This window comes from Aquarana catesbeiana, linkage group LG03, assembly GCF_042186555.1.
Source record: "Aquarana catesbeiana isolate 2022-GZ linkage group LG03, ASM4218655v1, whole genome shotgun sequence".
Taxonomy (NCBI): Eukaryota; Metazoa; Chordata; class Amphibia; order Anura; family Ranidae; genus Aquarana; species Aquarana catesbeiana.
The window spans coordinates 698625277-698646243 of NC_133326.1; the positions used below are offsets into that span (position 1 = coordinate 698625277).

At 48.6% G+C, this 20967-nt stretch overlaps 1 protein-coding gene across 1 annotated transcript; it reads right to left on the minus strand.

Annotated features, from left to right (window-relative positions):
• Positions 1-5736: 5736 nt before the first annotated feature.
• On the minus strand, positions 5737-17595 carry LOC141134304 (uncharacterized). Its single transcript, XM_073623879.1, has 8 exons — positions 16350-17595; positions 14132-14205; positions 11911-12081; positions 11331-11485; positions 10820-10958; positions 7341-7520; positions 7039-7170; positions 5737-5901 (listed from the first exon to the last, which is right to left on the minus strand). Exons 1-8 carry the CDS (start codon positions 17593-17595, stop codon positions 5737-5739), a joined length of 2262 nt encoding a protein of 753 aa, XP_073479980.1.
• Positions 17596-20967: the final 3372 nt, after the last annotated feature.

Genomic DNA, 20967 nt, shown 5'->3' on the forward strand with positions numbered 1-20967 from the left:
GGTGGCGTATCTCAGCCGCAAGTTGTTACTCCGTGAAGTCGGATATGCTGCCGTGGAAAAAGAGTGTTTGGCCTTAGTCTGGGCTTTAAAGAAACTGCAGCCCTATGTGTATGGACGCTCTTTTACCGTCATGACAGACCACAATCCTTTGATATGGCTTAACCGGGTGGCGGGAGAGAACGGCCGATTACTAAGGTGGAGCCTGGCTTTGCAACCGTACAATTTCACCATACAATAACGGCCAGGGCCTCAAAACGGGAATGCGGATGGGTTATCCCGGCAGACGGACCTGGAACCTTAAGACTACTTTTCCAACATCCTCGAGCCACCACTGTTGGACTGTTTCCCGGGGGGGGAGTATTGTCATTGGAATAGTGACTGATTCATAATGCTGGGACAGATACTGTTAGGAGATGCTGATGTAAATTCCAACACCTGTCTGTCTATTGTCTGCTAAAATGTGTATTGTAAATAAGTCTACTATGGGATCTAAGAGTCATTAGATCCCCATTGTTATTTGTGTTAATTAACTCTGCTATTGTGTGAAGAAGAGTCTATATTGATTGTGATAATGTTGATTGGATTTTCTGAACTACAAGACGGCCAGTCTGGCCTAACGGTTATGGCTGAGTCATCTAGGCTGTCTAAAGGGATTAGTTAATTAGCTCATGTTAATTAGGTTAATTAGGTTACAGGTGTATTGTTAGAGTAATATGAGCAGGAGGTCTGCACCTCCACTTTTAGTGTATAAAAGCCTGTATTTTGCAATAAAAGACATTCCTGTTTGAACTTACATACAGCCTGCCTGGTGTTTGTTCTGAGCTATCACAACTGGACTAGAATGGCACAGAGCTGTGGTTCTAATCCCGGACCATTGGATGACCGAACCATCAGACGTTGCAATCTGATTCAATAGCTGCAGAGGAGTGTCGGGAGAGTGGAACCGAGCGAGCAAGGGGCTCGTTACAGATAGATAGATAGATAGATAGATAGATAGATAGATAGATAGATAGATAGATAGATAGATAGATAGATAGATATGGTGAGTATTTTGCAGCTCTCATTTGTTTTTGAAAATGAAGAAAGAAAAATGTATTTTTTTTTCTTTTTTTAATTTTTAAAACTTTATGACAAAAAGCGAGATCTGCAAAATATTCATCATACCTTTCAGCAAATAGCTTGGGGTGTCTACTTTCCAAAATGGGGTCATTTGGGGGGGGGGGGGTTGTGCTACCTGGGCATTCCATGGCCTCCGAAACTGTGATAGGCAGTGAAGAGTGAAATCAAAAATTTACACCCTTACAAATCCTGAAGGCGGTGATTGGTTTTCGGGGTCCCGTACACGGCTAGGCTCCCAAAAAGTCTCACACATGTGGTATCCCCGTACTCAGGAGAAGCAACAGAATGTATTTTGGGGTGTAATTTCACATATGCCCATGGCATGTTTGAGCAATATATCATTTAGTGACAACTTTGTGCAAAAAAAAAAAAATTGTCTTTTTCCTGCAACTTGTGTCACAATATAAAATATTCCATGGACTCGACATGCCTCTCAGCAAATTACTTTCCAAAATGGGGTCATTTGTGGGGGTTTTGTCCTGGCATTTTTTGCACAACATTTAGAAGCTTATGTCACACATCACCCACTCTTCTAACCACTTGAAGATAAAGCCCTTTCTGACACTTTTTGTTTACATGAAAAAATATTTTTTTTGCAAGAAAATTACTTTGAACCCCCAAATATTATATATTTTTTTAAAGCAAATGCCCTACAGATTAAAATGGTGGGTGTTTCATTTTTTTTCGCACAGTATTTGCCCAGCAATTTTTCAAACGCAATTTTTTGGGAAAAAACACACTTTTTTTAATTTTAATGAATTAAAACACACTATATTGCCCAAATGTTTTATGAAATAAAAAAGATGATCTTAGGCCGAGCACATGGATACCAAACACGACATGCTTTAAAATTGCACACAAACGTGCAGGGGCGACAAACTACATACATTTTTAAAAGCTTTTAAAAGCCTGCTAAACTGCTAAAATTACTGCCCTCAATCTGACCTTCGCAGTGATACCTCACATGCATGGTGCAATTGCATTCGCCTTTGCGCAAGAGCAGGGGGGGACAGGGGTGCTTTTTTTTTTATTATTTTTTTGCTTTTTTATCTTATTTTTAAACTGTTCTTTTCATTTTTAGTTTTTTTAGCATCTTTATTGTTATCTCAGGGAATGTAAATATCCCTTGTGATTGCAATAGGTAGTGACAGGTACTCCTTTTTTTAAAAATTGGGGTCTATTAGACCCTAGATCTCCCCTCTGCCCTCAAAGCATCTGACCACACCAAGATCGGTGTGATAAAATGCTTCCCCAATTTCCCAATGGCGCTGTTTATATCCGGCAAAACCTAAGTCATGAAATGCTCGTAGCTTCCGGTTTCTTAGGCCATAGAGATGATTGGAGCCATTCTGGTCTCTGATCAGCTCTATGGTCAGGTGGCGGAAACCATTGGCTGCATTGTCGGGTTCCCTGTTGGGACAGGATAAGCCTGAGAAAACCATGGAAGACTGTAGGGGGGGGGGTGTTCCCTCCCACTGCTTGTAAAAGCAGTCTAGAGGCTAATTAGCTGCTAGGATTGCTTTTACATGAAATCCGACCGCTGGCTGAAAAGAATAATACCAAGATACCTAAACCCACATGGAAATCATTCTGGTATAGCCACTCAAAGTCCAGCAACATACCAGTATGTTGCTGGTCCTTGTTGGGCATACATTGTAATGCTCTTTTTTTCATGCAGCCTGTGGGCTGAACGAAAAAAAAACAGATTGATCGGTGGGTATGCCCACCATTAGAATACCACCCTTCATCCACCCACTTCTAATGATGGGCATATATGCTCTTTTTTTTTAACTGTGATGATGAAATCACCTTCTACAGTGCTGGAGTCGCTGATTTATGTATCGTGGGAGCAAACACTGTTGCTGTCAAAATAAATAAATCAGTGCTGCAGCTGAATGGGTACCTGCTAAGCAAATAATGGTTAACAATAAAACAAAGTAAGATTACATACAGTATAACAGTAAGACATACCATACCTGCAAAGCAAATACAATAAAACATAGTAAAAAGAAAACATTTTTTAACAGAATCTGGGCCTAAAAAATATATGCCGAAGCATGGGGGCAATCCCTCCCTAATGTTAGGGGCAAATCGCCCCCTCCACCCCTGCCCCCATGCTTCGGCATATATGCTCTTTTTTTTTTAACTGTGATGATGAAATCACCTTCTACAGCGCTGGAGTCGCTGATTTACGTATCGTGGGAGCAAACGATGTTGCTGTCAAGATGAATAAATCAGTGTTGCAGCTGAATGGCGTACCTACTAAGCAAATGATGGTTAACAATAAAACAAAGTAACATTACAGTATAACAGTAAGACATACCATACCTGCAAAGCAAATACATTAAATATAGTAAAGATAAAACATTTTTTAACGCAATCTGTGCCTAAAAAATATATGCCGAAGCATGAGGGCAATCCGCCCCTAATGTTAGGGGCAAATCACCCCTCCACCCCTGCCCCCATGCTTCGGAATATATATTCTTTTTATTTTAACTGTGATGATGAAATCACTTTCTACAGCGCTTGAGTCGCTGATTTAGTGTCCGAGTGTCTTGCTTTTATTACCGTTCCCTCCTGGTCCCCCTATTACTGTTCCCTCCTGGTCCCCCTATTACCGTTCTCTCCTGGTCCCCCTATTACGGTTCTCTCCTGGTCCCCCTATTAGCGTTCTCTCCTGGTCCCCCTATACTGTTCCCTCCTGATCCCCCCTAGTACTGTTCCCTCCTGATCCCCCCTAGTACTGTTCTCTCCTGGTCCCCCTATTACTGTTCTCTCCTGGTCCCCCTATTACTGTTCCCTCCGGCACTTTGCCTATCGGAAGCGCCAGCCCTGACTAAGTCTACAAAGCAGCTGAAGAAAGATGGAGGGAGAAAGAAACCCCCCTATACTGTTCCCTCCTGATCCCCCCTAGTACTGTTCTCTCCTGGTCCCCCTATTACTGTTCTCTCCTGGTCCCCCTATTACTGTTCCCTCCGGCACTTTGCCTATCGGAAGCGCCAGCCCTGACTAAGTCTACAAAGCAGCTGAAGAAAGATGGAGGGAGAAAGAAACCCCCCTATACTGTTCCCTCCTGGTCCCCCTATTACTGTTCTCTCCTGGTCCCCCATTACTGTTCTCTCCTGATCCCCCTATTACTGTTCCCTCCTGGTCCCCCTATTAGTGTTCTCTCCTGATCCCCCTATTAGTGTTCTCTCCTGATCCCCCTATCACTGTTCCCCCCTGGTCCCCCTATTACCGTTCCCCCCTGGTCCCCCTATTACCGTTCCCTCCTTGTCCCCTATTACCGTTCTCTCCTGGTCCCCCTATACCGTTCCCTCTATACTGGTCCCTCCTGGTCCCCCTAGTACTGTTCTCTCCTGGTCCCCATTAACTGTTCCCTCCAGGGCTTTGCCTAGTGGAAGCGCTGTCCCTGACTAAGTCTACGAAGCAGCTGAAGAAAGAAAGAAAGAGAGAAAGAAAGAAACCCCCGTATACTGGTCCCTCCTGGTCCCCCTATTACTGTTCTCTCCTGGTCCCCCTATTACTGTTCTCTCCTGGTCCCCCTATTACTGTTCCCTCCTAGTTCCCCTATACTGTTCCCTCCTGGTCCCACTATTACTGTTCCCTCCTAGTTCCCCTATACTGTTCACTCCTGGTCCCCCTCTTACTGTTCTCTCCCGGTCCCCCTGTTACTGTTCCCTCCTAGTTCCCCTATACTGTTCCCTCCTGGTCCCACTATTACTGTTCCCTCCTAGTTCCCCTATACTGTTCCCTCCTGGTCCCACTATTACTGTTCCCTCCTAGTTCCCTTATACTGTTCCCTCCTGGTCCCCCTATTACTGTTCTCTCCTGGTCCCCCTATTACTGTTCCCTCCTGGTCCCCCTATTACTGTTCCCTCCTAGTTCCCCTATACTGTTCTCTCCTGGTCCCCCTATTACTGTTCTCTCCTGGTCCCCATAAACTGTTCCCTCCGGTGCTTTGCCTAGCGTAAGCGTCGGCCCTGACAAAGTCTATGAAGCAGATGAAGACAAGTTGTAGCTTATGGAAAACTGATACAAAACGTGTGATAAAAATTTCAGTCTGTAGTGGGAGGCCAGGCTGGAACTGTGAGGGAATGGGGACTAAGTGTTTGAGGGGACCAGGCTGAGTCTGCGTGGTTGTGGAAGGAGTCTGCGTGGTTGTGGAAAAAGTCTGCAGGGAAGCAGGGATGAGTCTGCCAGGGTGTAGGGGAAAGTCTGCCTGAAAGATTGGATGAGTCAGCCAGAGAGAAGAGATAAGGGAAGTGCCCCCCCAGACACCTCCCTAGAAGATTTATCTCTTCTCTCTGGCAGACTCATCCTATCTTCCTGGCAGACTTTCCCCAGCAAGAGATAAGGGAAGTGCCCCCCCAGACATTTCCCTAAAAGACTTCTCTCTTCTCTCTGGCAGACTTATCCTATCATCCCTGCAGACTCCTTCCACAACCCAGCAATCTGTTCCCCTGACCTTCTTGTAGACTCGGCCTAGTTCCCTTAAAGACTTGGTCCCCATTCCCTCACAGTTCCAGCCTGGCCTCCCACTATCCTGCAGAAGGACATTTTTGTGACACGTTTTGTGGACATTTTTCATAAGCTACAACTTGTATTGTCTTCAGTTTAGCTTCTTCTTTTGTCTTCTTTGGTCTTCAGGTTCTGTATGGCTTCCCATTCCTCACTGACAAATGAAAAGCCCATGAACAGTGCCTGCGCCGTCTTCCCAAGATCGCAAAATATCAGCCTCTTATACAGATCAATTGTCGTCTTTGTCATTTCTTTGAGGTCCTAAAAAAAGAAAAAGGGAGAACAATGAGATCCATGAATGAATAGAAGAAATACCTCTATGACCTCTGAGGGCCATTTCCCCACCTCTATGGGCCATCTAAGTCCATATGATTGTGAGATGTCATAAGCCAGTCACCACTGTGCAGAAGCAAGGATCTGGATCTTCACTATTAAAGTTGTGCAAACTCCCTTCTGAAAGGTTTATGTTTGTCCCCTTATTTCTCTTTACTCACTTCCCATGAGTCTTCAGATTGAGAGTCGGGGTGAAATCTCTCCTGAGGTCTGCCAGTGCACAACACATCAAATAACAGAGCCCTGTAACTAAGTGAAATGTACGTAAGCTCTGTTATATGATGCTGTCATACACACTCAGGAATCGGGAGACAGCGCTGTCAGAGCTTAGGTGACTCCTCCCCCCGGCTCACAAACTGATGAGTCAGATTCAAGTAAATTGAATGTGGGGAATAAAAACGGTGCACAATTCTAATAAGGGAAGATAGAATATTCGACCTGCTTTCATGAATCTGGTCCTGACGGCTTCTATTTAAAGTGGTGTTCCCATTATAAAAAAAAATTAAAAGTCAGCAGCTACAAATACTGCAGCTGCTGACTTTTAATAATCGGATACTTACCTGTCCCGGGGTCCAGCGATGCGGGCGTACAAAGCCCCGCTTGTCTTCCCCTCTGTTCAGCGGCGCTGACATTGTAACTGTGGGCGCCTGGCTGCACCCACTGCGCATGCGTGAGCGGCGCTGCGCACCGTGATTGGCCGCGCAATCATCTGGGATCTGTCACATGTCCCAGATTATTGACAAGAGGGAGGGGGGCAGAGCTGAGTCCTTCCTGCGCCGAGGGGAAGTGACCTCAAGAGCCCAGGCACTGAAGGAGGCAGACTACGAGGGACCCCCTAGCAACAGCCATTTAGAGGTGAGTAAAAAAAATAAAAAATCCCAATTTTTTTTTTTTTTAGGCACATTCATGCATTTTTTTTGGGTGGAACACCACTTTAGGCACAATGATACATCTCACAAACATCATTTTCTCCTCTATGAACCCCCCAAAGTGTCATGATGGGCCCCAGCCATGTGTAAAGAGACTGGCCAGATGGGCCCCATGCACAATGCTTAAATTACTTACCTTCCGACATGCAGAAAATGGGGCGCGCGTCTCCCCTGCCTCCAGCTGTTCCCAATTTATTCCTCCGAAAAATCGGTGCTTCCGTATATTGGCAATATACACCTTTCGTTTTTTCTGGTCTTTACAGAGGAGCTATGAGGGGAAAAGGAAAACAGAGACATGAGATGACATTAATGGCATGAAAATGCTAAGAAGCCGATTTATAAAGACCTGCGGCTTCCAACAAAACACAAACCACATTTATATTTATTTAGCCTATATTTCTATTTGCCTTGTCCCGCTGGGACTGTGTAACTACTTACCTTGTTCAGAAAGTCCACTAAGACATCATCGGCACCGATAGGGTAACGTGGTGTTTCATAGCATATGGAACTTTTAGGATCGTTTGGGTTGTATGGATAAATACCAAAGGCCGCCTCAAATAATGTGACCCCCAACGCGAAAAAGTCCACAGCTTTGTCAAATGGCTCTTCCTTAAATATCTGTGGGAAAATCAGAGAGAGAGAGAAGGATCAGGACATGTCAGACTGAAAAACAACAACATCATTTACAACAAGGCTCCACACAAATGTTTTCATCTTTAACTACTTCCAGACCGCCCGCTGTCGTTATATGTCGGATGCTTGACATTTGAATACCATTCTTATGGCAGCAGATAGCTGCCATAACCCTGGTATGTTTTTAAACGAACGGCAGGTAGTCTGCTTTCAGGTAAAAGTGGTCTCTGTGGAGGATTCGCCACAAGATCACTTTTTTCGGCTCCCCCCCGCCGCTCCTCGTGGTCTCTGTCCCTTATCAGAGCCGTCGGTAGCAGCAGAGACGATTGGGTCGTTTCCCCTGTGAGACCTGGAGTCGAGTGAGGGAAAGATGGCCCCCTCCTCGGCTCCATAACATTGGATGACGGAAGTGTGGTCAAACGTCACTTCCGCCCAAGGGTCTTAAAGGTAATTTTTTTTTTTTTATTGAAAAAAAAAAAAAAGCACATTTATTTATTTATTTTTATTGCATTTCAGTATAAATGTGAGACCTAAGGTCTTTTTGATCTCACGTTAAAGAGGTCCTCTCATGTTTTTTTTCTATTACCAGGGATGTTTACATTCCTGGTAATAGGAATAAAAGTGACCCAATTATTTTTAAATGGACAGTGTAAAAATAAAATATAAAAAGTAAAATTAATAAGAAGAATGAAAATAAAAGATTTAAAGGGCCCCGTCCAGCCGACCTCATGTGCAGACGTGAACGCATATGTAAGTCGCGCCCGAATATGAAAACGGCGTTCAAACCACACATGTGAGGTATCGCCGCGATCATTAGAGCGAGAGCAACAATTCTAGCACTAGACCTCCTCTGTAACTCAAAACTGGTAACCTTTAGAAATTTTTAAAAGTCGCCAATGGAGATTTTTAAGTGCCAGTTTGCCGCATGAGATGTTGCGTATCAATTTACTTGGCGTAACACTATCTTTCACAATATAGAAAAAAATTGGGCTAACTTTTTTTTTTTTAATTAAAAAAAGTGAATTTTTTCCAAAAAAATTGTGCTTGTAAGACCGCTGCACAAATACGGTGTGACAAAGTATTGCAACGACCGCCATTTTATTCTCTAAGGCATCGGTTCTCAACCTGGGGGTCGCGACCCCCTGGGGGGTCGATTGCCGATTCTCCAGGGGGTCGCGGATGCTGGCCGAGATGCTGCCTGAGATGCTGGCCGAGACGGACCCGAAGTTACTGCCGGAGTCCGTCCGTCTCGGCCAGCGAGATGTCACTTCCTGCACAGGAGAGACTGCACGGAAGTGACGTTCCGTCGCCGCCATCTTGGTACTCTCGTCCACAGTAATGCTTAGACTTAGAAGTCGGCAAGCGGACATCTTGTTACACCCACCGAAGTCCGCTTGCTGTGGATGAGTGTACCAAGAGGGAGGCAACGACACACCTGAAGAAGAACACCTGTGTCACTGTGACATCTGGTAAGTCAGACACACAGGAGAAGCTGACAAGATAACATTTTTTTCATTATGTTATATATATAAATGTCCCAGTTGGTTCCTCAAAAGTGTTTATTCCGTGCCAGTGCTAGATACATGTTTGGGTGCTATACACTTTGTGTATCTAGCACTGGCACGGAATAACCACTTTTGAGGAACCAACCGGGACGTTTATATATAAATAAGTGGTGGGGGCGCAAACAAACTGAAAAAATCTGAAAATAAAAACCCCCATTAAAACGCTGCAACTGTGCCTTTAAATGCAGCCACTGTGCCCATCAATTGTCGCCACTGTGCCATCAAACGCAGCCACTGTGCCCTTTAATTGTTGCCACTGTGCCAAACACAGCCACTGTGCCCATCAATTGTCGCCACTGTGCCAGCAAACGTCGCCACTGTGCGGCCACTGTGCCCATTGTCGCCACTGTGCCATCAATTGTCGCCACTGTGCCAGCAAACATCGCCACTGTGCAGCCACTGTGCCCATCAAGTGTCGCCACTGTGCCCATCAATTGTCGCCACTGTGCCAGCAAACGCCGCCACTGTGCCAGCAAATGCAGCCACTGTACTCATCAATTGTCGCCACTGTGCCAGCAAACGCAGCCACTGTGCCCATCAATTGTCACCACTGTGCCCATCAATTGTCGCCACTGTGCCAGCAAACGCCGCCACTGTGCCATCAAATGCAGCCACTGTGCCCATCAATTGTCGCTACTGTGCCAGCAAACGTCGCCACTGTGCAGCCACTGTGCCCATCAATTGTCGCCACTGGGCCCATCAATTGTCGCCACTCTGCCAGCAAACGCCGCCACTGTGCCATCAAATGCAGCCACTGTGCTCATCAATTGTCGCCACTGTGCCATTAAACGCAGGAACTGTGCCCTTTAATTGTTGCCACTGTGCCAAACGCAGCCACTGTGCCCATCAATTGTCGCCACTGTGCCAGCAAACGTTGCCGCTGTGCAGCCACTGTGCCCATCAATTGTCGCCACTGTGCCATCAAACACAGCCACTGTGCCCATCAATTGTCACCACTGCCAGCAACACCGCCACTGTGCCATCAAATGCAGCCATTGTGCCCATCAATTGTCACCACTGCCAGCAACACCGCCACTGTGCCATCAAATGCAGCCATTGTGCCCATCAATTGTCACCACTGTGCCAGCAAACGCCGCCACTGTGCCATCAAATGCAGCCACTGTGCTCGTCAATTGTCACCACTGTGCCATCAAACGCAGCCACTGTGCCATCAAACGCAGCCACTGTGCCATCAAATGCAGCCACTGTGCCCTTTAATTGTTGCCACTGTGCCAAACGCAACCACTGTGCCCATAAATTGTCGCCACTGTGCCAGCAAACGTCGCCACCTGTGCCAGCAAACGCAGCCACTGTGCCCTTTAATTGTTGCCACTGTGCCAAACGCAGCCACTGTGCCCATCAATTGTCGCCACTGTGCCAGCAAACGTCCCACTGTTCAGCCACTGTGCCCATCAATTGTCAGCACTGTGCCAGCAAACGCCGCCACTGTGCCAGCAAACGCGACCAACGAAAATAATTTTACTGTTAGGGGTCCCCACAACTTGGGAAATTTTATCAAGGGGTCACGGCACTAGAAAGGTTGAGAACCACTGATTTAGAAGCATCCTACTTCTATGTGTAGTGGTCACAAAGTAGCCATTACACACTGTCCAGACTCACCCCCTATGCACACAGAGCTAGAAGTGTCTGCCGGGCACAATAACAAAGAAGGAAAACGAATTGCTCTGTGTATGATCAGATGATTAGCCTTTTACTTACCTCAGGGGCCATATATAGTTCTGTTCCAAATTCTTCAGTTATTGTCTTGGACCCAAACATGTTGGTTTCTGCTATGCCAAAGTCCGCTAATTTCACGTGACCGTTACGATCCAGAAGAATGTTATCAGGGTTCAAGTCACTGTGGAGAAAAAAAATAGTCAGCTTTGCAGTTCAGATAATTGTCCCCCCCCATATCCCAATATTATTGATCCATAGAGCGATCAACATTTACAAAACTCCCTTTCCTAGAGCTGCCCATAGATGGAATGATACAATCTAGGAAACAATTGTATCTTCCATGAACTGATTGCACTACATGAGAATTATGACCATTAACCAGTTCCCTAGCATTGCATGAACCATTGTAGGGACTTTTATCAATGGCGCTGCAGAAATCGCTGTCAGACAGCTGCTTGGGCACGCGCCTATCAGGAATTGTTTAGGTGAAAAGGCAGTGCAAAGAAGAGGAGAGAATTGTAAAATGATTCAAGTTTATAGGAAAGCTATTTACCCGTGAAGAACGCCTTTAGAGTGCACAAACTGCACAGCACAAAGGAGTTCTGCTGCCAGACGTCTCATGGTGGGGAGGTCACATGATTTCTTGGATTCAATCTGTTTCCTCAGATCTCCCCCACTAAGAAATTCCATCACATAGAATAGATGATCCTGGGGAAGGGAAGACAGGTTAGAAGATATAAAAGAAAGTACTATGCTATAATTCTTTACCAAAACACACTACATGATGTCTATCCAAAACATCTCTCTATCTATAGCTCTCTATATCCATATCCATCCAAACATCTATTTACAACAGCTATATACTGTACATCCATTCAAATATCTATCTATATCCATTTATCTATCTAGAGATCCACCCAAACATGTATCTATCTATCTATATATATATCCATCTATCCTTCCAAACTTCTATCTATCTACAGCTACCTTTCTACATCGATCTATATATATTGTGTATATCCATCATCCAAACATCTATATCAATCCATCCATCCAAATATCTATCTATCTATCTATCTATCTATCTATCTATCTATCTATCTATCTATCTATCTATCCAAACTTAGACTTACCTCTGACTGGAAAGTGGCGTAGAGCTGGGTACAGTACGGGTGGCCCATAACCATTTGCATAATTTTACGTTCATTCATGATGGTGTCCCGGTCATAAGCAATTAGACGGCTCTTTTCGACGATCTTCACAGCCACCAGTTTGCCGCTATCCCGATGGGTCGCCAGCATCACCTATAGGAAAGGGACAATTAGTACATCATCTTTTCCATGTTCTCTAGTTGTAACATCATTACTAGCCATTCCTCATGTTATGAATTGTCTTTCTATTCCCCTTTTTTCTGTCCTGCTGGATTTGTCATTTGTGGAAATATCACCAACTGCTGAAAGTGTCTTTTACACATCATACAGAGCCGCCGCTGGCCTTGTTCAACACGGCAGACTGATTCTCAGGTGCCATAACCCCCAAGCCACCAATTGGAATTCACTATGCATAAGTCAGACTTGTACAAGGTGAATTCTGACTGGTTGCTGCACTGGTGGGCACAGTCTGAAGGTGGGTACACACCATAAGAAAATCGGGCAATTGATCGTCTGATTTTCCTCAATGTTTCACAGCAAGTCAAAACAGAGGATGGAACTAATGTACTAAAATTTCTGTACGACAAAAGGCTTTTTTTTTGTTATTTATTGTTTCTGATCATACGCAATATCTGATTTTTCTCATACGAAAATAGTACATTTTAAAGCAGAGTTCCACCCAAAAGTGGAACTTCCACTCATCAGATTCCTCCCCCCCTCCGGTGCCACAATAGGCACCTTTCAGGGAGAGGGGGGACAGGATACCTGTCGATGACAGGTATCCTTTCCCACTTCCGGGAGTCCGGGCCTCGGCCTGTTACGTCAGTGCGGGGCTCCCTCTCCGGGCTGCCGGGCCAGTAGAAGAGAGGAGCGGGCTTCGCGCATGCGCAGTAGGGTTTCCCGGCACGAAGCCGAAAGGCTACACTGCCAGGTACCCTTACCCGCAATGGCGACGGCAGCACCTGACATCGCTGGACTCCAGGACAGGTAAGTGTCCATTTATTAAAAGGCAGCAGCTGCTGTATGTGTAGCTGCTGGTTTTTAATTTTTTTTGTTTTGGGCGGACCACCACTTTAAATCGTTCTGTTCACCTACAAGAAAAAAATTGGAGTTTGTCCCTTAGGAAAATTTTGTTTGGTAAGTCTGAATCAGATGTCAAAAGTTGCATACGCACTATAAGAAAATCGAACGACCATGTCTCATACAGAATGTTTCTTCCAATAATCTCAGTGTGTACCCCACTTGACACTTTGCATTAAAGCTGAACAGTGGGGTCCTCCTTGACACTGCAAGGGTTAATGGGTCATTGTGCCCAGGGGATGATGAATACGGTGATGTACAAATCTTACTCCATACTCCCGCAGGTTTCCTCTGCACAGCACAACCACTCCCCCCTAAAGCCTGTTCCCTTCAGGGCCCGACCAGTCACAGCTTTCCAGTGTCATCCCATACAGTGCACAATCAGCAGTCCTGCATTGTACAGGAGGATGCTGAGGGTCATGGAATAGCAGAGGAGAGTGCCGGCTGCCTGGGATAGGCTAATGATATCACCTGATTCATCACCTCCTAGAAAAAATGAATGCTTAAAATGTAAGTTCAACTTTACAGAAAATCTGTAAGACCTTACACTGGACCCCCTCCCTCCCCCGATCCCCACAATCGCCCCGCAGTCAGACCCCTGTAGGCTGCTTCACCCGTCTAGGGATTTGAACTCCCCATGACTTGCTCTCCTTTACTCACTGACAGGACAAGCTAGCCGGATTCTGATTGGTCTGCACCGTCCATGTGACAGTGCTGACCAATTAGCATGCCTCTTTTTCATATATACTGAGAGGTACAGATAAGAGATTAAGCCACAGAGATTTTCAATCCCCAGACTGGTGAAGCAGCGCCCCGGTTTCTGACTGCAGGGGATGGGCAGGGTGTCCAGTGTAAGGTCACCTTACAGATTCTCTATAAAGGTGAACTTACATTTAAAAATTTCCATTGTAGAGCGAGATCCACTACAAAGGTAATGTTTTCTTATATCTGGGGGTTCAGCTTTAAACTGTTGCATATAGGGTATACAGCCCCCCTTGCTCAGTACGTTATCTCCCCAAAGGCTGAGCTGAGCATACATGTTTATGCTGCTCCTGTCATGTAATATTCCAAAGTCATAATGTGCCCCCCTCCTGTGTTTAAATACTAATCTTTGATCACTTACCTTCCCATGGCTTCCCGATCCAAGTAATTTATGGTAGCTGAAGCTCTCTAGATACAGGCGACCTGGTACACGTGCTGTAGAGAGAGAAAGAGAAAACAAATTTATTACCCTGTCCTCATACAAGTCATACTACTCTGCTTATTTCTATTGGCACTGAAACCCCCAAAATAGAGAAAAAAGCTAACCCACAGATGCACAGCTGACCCTAGTTTCCAGTACCAGAAAGGCTATGCCCAGTGTGTCTCCACCTACATGACAGATGCCAAAATGCTGTATTGACAAGAGTCTTGTGACGGGAGGCACTTTGTGCGGGGGGGGGGGCGTGGAACCCAGCTTACCCTAGAGAGGTCAGGAAACTCCTGGTTTAGCTCCCCTGGCCCCTCTTATAAGTTACCATGTGTGTATTAGGGGCACAGGGTGACCGAGAAAATAATTGACAGTTAATGGGTGCTGAGAATGTGGCTTAGATTACTTCATATGGGACAGTAATATTTGTCAGCAATATCCCTCAAGAAATCTATGAAGAGAAGTTGATTCCAACTTTACTTTTCAGACTGAGAGACTCATGGCAGATCTTAAAATTATCAGCAAGCCACCTGGTGGCTGGTGGTCTCCTGCTCTTGTCTGTTTATTAAGGTGTTATGTGTTTTCTACTAAGCTTGTCTGTCCCATGGTTGTGTCACCTATTGTTTGATTAATCACAACATTTTCTGGGTGGGCATTGAGTCACCTAAGCTGGTTTAACCAGTTCCAGACCGCCCATCGCATATACATTGTGGCAGGGTGACCCGGCTGTGCAACGTGGCTTAGGGGGCTTGCGCACGCTGCCGGAGCGCTGCTCCTGCTGTGATTTCACACAGCAGGAGCCAATCAGTGACTGACCCACTGATCGTTCTGTGCAGAGACAGGTCAGCCTTCTGCCTGTGTAAACAGGGAGAAAAAATGAGACCTTATGTTTCAGCTAAGCTGAAACACGGATCACTTTTTATCTGCAGTGTATCCGTTCCCCACACAGTTAGTAGCACCTCTCTAGGACAAATTTAACCCTTTGATCGCCCCTAGTATTAACCCCTTAACTGCCAGTGTTATTTATACAGTAATCAGTGTAGCACTGATCACTGTATTGGTGCCACTGGTCCCCAAAAAGTGTCACTTAGTGTTAGAGTTGTCCTCCACTATGTCGCAGTCCTGCTAAAAATCGCTGATTGCTGCCATTACAGGTAAAAACAATAAAATAGATAAAAAGTGCCTAAATCTATCCCCTATTTTGTAGACACTATAATTTTTGTGCAAACCAATCAATATACGCTTATTGGGATTTATTTTACCAAACATGTGTAGCAGAATACATATTGACCTAAACTGATGAAGGAATTAGATTTTTTACATTTGCTTATTGGGAATATTTTATAGCACAAAGTAAAAAATATTGCTTTTTATGCAAAATTGGTGCTCTTTTAGTTTTTGTTTACAGTGCAAAAAATAAAAACCGCAGGGGTGATAAAATACCACCAAAAGAAGGCTTTATTTTTGGGAAAAAAGGACATCAATTTTATTTGGGTACAGCGTCCCATGACTGCGCAATTGTCAGTTAAAGCAATGTAGTGCTGTATGACAAAAAATGGCCTGGTCAGGAAGTGGGTAAAACCATCCGGAGCTGAAGTGGTTAAGTGACTAGTTTCTTAGCTCATGTTAATTATGTTGCTGGTTACAGTTTGTATTGTTCTGGTAATATGATCAGGAGGGGACTGTTCTCCTGTGGGGTATAAAATATGTGTCTGAGTTTCAATAATTAGTTACAGATCTCATACAAGCTATTGTCGGCTAGTCTTGTATGCTATGTGGCTATAATATCTGATATCTATGTTCAGACTGGAGAAAGCGGTATACTGATGGAAGCACTCAAGCGGGGTGTGGGGCGGTTCCGTCACAAAACTACTGACACTTGAACTGCCCCCGACCTTTTTTCACCTTGTAACAGTTCATGAGTTTATGCAAGTTTGTTCTTCCATGGGCTTTACTTCCTCATGTCAGAGCCTTGAGCAAGAAGGACAGTGAGCAGCAAAGAAGTGACATCACTAAATATCCATCCAAATCTGATAAGGCCAGTAGTCACAGGCAGAAAGACCTTAGATCGCACACTGCAGATATACAACTTTGAGGTCTTTTTTTCCTCTTCTATGTACTATATAACAATTCAAATTATAATAATACTTACCTTTTTCTTCCTTTCTTTTCTTCTCCTGTAGAGATCTCTCTTCATTCTTGATAACTTGATTTAAACGTTCCAGTAGCTCCTGTTTACGTATCTCTATTTTATCCTCATCCTCCTTCTTCTGCGCAGTCTTGTCTAGCTTCTCTGCAGGACTTTCTGCATTACTCTTTCTCTTTATCAGAGCCTTGCCTCTCTTCTCTACAGGGCCCTCGGTTTCCTCCTCTTTCCCCCTCTTCCTTGGAACCTCATCTGCCTGCTCTGCGGGGCACTCTGTTTCCTCCGCTCCTCTCCTCTTCCGTACAGGCCTCTCTGATTCCTCCTCTCTTTTCCTCTTCCTCTGAACCTCATCTGCCTGTTCTGTGGGGGACTCTGTTTCCTCTTCTCTTCTCCTCTTCCTCTGTGCCTTGGCTCTCTTCTCTATGGGCTTCTCTAAATCCTCCTCTCTTCTCTTCTTCCTCTGAACCTCATCTGCCTGCTCTGCGGGGGACTCTGTTTCCTCCTTTCTTCTCCTCTTCCTCAGTGTCTTGGCTCTCTTCTCTATGGGCTTCTCTGAATCCTCCTCTCTTCTCTTCTTCCTCTGAACCTCATCTGCCTGCTCTGTGGGAGACTCTGTTTCCTCCTCTCTTCTCCTCTTCCTCTGTGCCTTGGCTCTGTTCTCTTTGGGCTTCTCTGTATCCTCCTCTCTTCTCTTCTTCCTCTGAACCTCATCTGCCTGCTCTGTGGGGGACTCTGTTTCCTCCTCTCTTCTCCTCTTCCTCTGTGCCTTGGCTCTGTTCTCTTTGGGCTTCTCTGAATCCTCCTCTCTTCTCTTCTTCCTCTGAACCTCATCTGCCTGCTCCGCGGGGGACTCTGTTTCCTCCTCTCTTCTCCTCTTCCTCAGTGCCTTGGCTCTGTTCTCTTTGGGCTTCTCTGAATCCTCTTCTCTTCTCTTTTTCCTCTGAACCTCACCTGCCTGCTCCGCGGGGGACTCTGTTTCCTCCTCTCGTCTCCTCTTGCTTGGAGCCTTAGCTCTCTCTTCTATGGACCTCTCCAATTTCTCCTGGTCTCTTCTCCTCAGTGCCTCATTTGCAGACTCTTTAGAATTCTGCAGCTTGAGGAGGACATTTATTTCTCTGCGGATTCTCATTTGTGCTCTGAAATGAAAATCTAAAGCGTTGCGCTTTGTCATGGAAAGTTGCCTTAACAGTTCTACCTCAGCAGGTCTCTTCTGAAAGGAAAACTTTCGGGTGATTTTCGTAGAATCCACCATCTTTAATATAAATTAATATCTCACAATAAAAGAAAAGTGATGTATCTAATTATAGATCCTTCTCTTTAATATTGAAACTCCTGGCTATATAATGTTTTCACTGTCGTACAATGAATACTCAGGGAGCACCTGATACAAGTCTGCTCACTGCAATCTCCAGAGATCAATTGACAGAGCGCCGCGCGCGCACTGATCTAAGGGAGTTGTTTACTTGGCCTTTGGAGCGCGCATCTGTGACGTCACAGCACTGTGGAGGCTTGTGGTCACGTGACCTCTCGCGACCGCCCACGTGACTTCGCATTGATTATACTGACTACAACGCTCCGCCCTCCCACTGTACGTGATGACATCACGGGAGAAAGCGCGAGCGCGCGGAGGAGCTGTGATCGGAGAATGGGGGAGAGACGTTCCCGCCTCCTGTCCGGGGCTCCTCCCCCTCACCGGACCGAGGAGATGTGAGGAGAAGACTGACAGAGCGAACCGGCTCCTCCCCCCTCCATACCGGACCGAGAAGTGAGGAGAGACCTAACCGCCTCCTGTCCGGGGCTCCGCCCCCTCACCGGACCGAGGAGATGTGAGGAGAAGGCTGACAGAGCGAACCGGCTCCTCCCCCCTCCATACCGAGGCCCTCCCCCCTCCATACCGGACCGAGAAGTGAGGAGACCGAGCGGGGAATTGGGGGAACTTCGGAGAGACCTAACCGCCTCCTGTCCGGGGCTCCGCCCCCTTACCGGACCGAGGAGATGTGAGGAGACCCGGGGAAGGCTGACACCTTACTGGGACCCCTCCCCCTCATACCGGGACCCCTCCCCCTCATACCGGGACCCCTCCCCCTCATACCGGGACCCCTCCCCCTCACACTGGGACCCCTCCCCCTCCATATCGGGACCCCTTTTCCCTCATACTGGGAGCCCTCCCCCTCCATACCAGGACCCCCTCCTCCCTCACACCGGGACCCCTCCCCCTCAATACCGGGACCCCTCATACCGGGACCCCTCTCCCCTCATACCGGGACCCCTCTCCCCTCATACCGGGACCCCTCCCCCCTCATACCGGGACCCCTCTTCCCTCATACCGGGACCCCTCCCTCTCATACCAGGACCCCACCATACCGGGACCCCTCCCCGCTCATACCGGGACCCCTCCCCGCTCATACCGGGACCCCTCTCCCCTCATACCGGGACCCTTCTTCCCATACTGGGACCCCTCATACCGGGACCCCTCTCCCCCCATACCGGGACCCCTCTCCCCTCATACCGGGACCCCTCCCCCTCATACCGGGACCCCTCTCCCCTCATACCGGGACCCTTCTTCCCATACTGGGACCCCTCTCCCCCCATACCGGGACCCCTCTCCCCTCATACCGGGACCCCTCCCTCTCATACCAGGACCCCACCATACCGGGACCCCTCCCCGCTCATACCGGGACCCCTCCCCGCTCATACCGGGACCCCTCTCCCCTCATACCGGGACCCTTCTTCCCATACTGGGACCCCTCATACCGGGACCCCTCTCCCCCCATACCGGGACCCCTCTCCCCTCATACCGGGACCCCTCCCCCTCATACCGGGACCCCTCTCCCCCCATACCGGGACCCCTCCCCCTCATACCGGGACCCCTCTCCCCTCATACCGGGACCCTTCTTCCCATACTGGGACCCCTCATACCGGGACCCCTCTCCCCCCATACCGGGACCCCTCTCCCCTCATACCGGGACCCCTCCCCCTCATACCGGGACCCCTCTCCCCCCATACCGGGACCCCTCCCCCTCATACCGGGACCCCTCTCCCCTCATACCGGGACCCTTCTTCCCATACTGGGACCCCTCATACCGGGACCCCTCCCCCCCATACCGGGACCCCTCCCCGCTCATACCGGGACCCCTCCCCCCATACCGGGACCCCTCCCCCCCATACCGGGACCCCTCCCCGCTCATACCGGGACCCCTCCCCCCATACCGGGACCCTCCCCCCCATACCGGGACCCCTCCCCCCCATACCGGGACCCCTCCCCGCTCATACCGGGACCCCTCCCCGCTCATACCGGGACCCCTCCCCGCTCATACCGGGACCCCTCCCCCCATCCCGGGACCCCTCCCCCCCATACCGGGACCCCTCTCCCCTCATACCGGGACCCCTCTCCCCTCATACCGGGACCCCTCTCCCCTCATACCGGGACCCCTCTCCCCTCATACCGGGACCCCTCTCCCCTCATACCGGGACCCCTCCCCCCCATACCGGGACCCCTCCCCCCATACCGGGACCCCTCATACCGGGACCCCTCTCCCCTCATACCGGGACCTTTCTTCCCATACTGGGACCCCTCCTCCCCCATACCGGGACCCCTCCTCCCCCATACCGGGACCCCTCCTCCCCCATACCGGGACCCCTCCTCCCCCATACCAGGACCCCTCCCCCCATACCGGGACCCCTCTCCTCATACCGGGACTCCTCCTCCCCCATACCGGGACCCCTCCCCCCATACCGGGACCCCTCTCCTCATACCGGGACCCCTCCCCCCCATACCGGGACCCCTCCCCGCTCATACCGGGACCCCTCTCCCCTCATACCGGGACCCCTCTCCCCTCATACCAGGACCCCTCTCCCCTCATACCGGGACCCTTCTTCCCATACTGGGACCCCTCTCCCCTCATACCGGGACCCCTCTCCCCTCATACCGGGACCCCTCCCCCCCATACCGGGACCCCTCCCCCCATACCGGGACCCCTCCCCGCTCATACCGGGACCCCTCCCCGCTCATACCGGGACCCCTCCCCCCCATACCGGGACCCCTCCCCCCTCATACCGGGACCTTTCTTCCCATACTGGGACCCCTCCTCCCCCATACCGGGACCCCTCCCCCCATACCGGGACCCCTCTTCTCATACCGGGACCCCTCCCCCCATACTGGGACCCCTCTCCCCTCATACCGGGACCCTTCTTCCTATACTGGGACCCCTCTCCCCTCATACCGGGACCCCTCTCCCCTCATACCGGGACCCCTCTCCCCTCATACCGGGACCCCTCTCCCCTCATACCGGGACCCCTCCCCGCTCATACCGGGACCCCTCCCCCCCATACCGGGACCCCTCCCTCTCATACCGGGACCCCTCCCTCTCATACCGGGACCCCTCCCTCTCATACCGGGACCCCTCCCTCTCATACCGGGACCCCTCCCTCTCATACCGGGACCCCTCCCTCTCATACCGGGACCCCTCTCCCCTCATACCGGGACCCTTCTTCCCATACCGGGACCCCTCTCCCCTCATACCGGGACCCCTCTCCCCTCATACCGGGACCCCTCCCCCTCATACCGGGAATCTTCCCTCTCATACCGGGACCCCTCCCCCCCCCATACCTTGACCCCTCCCCC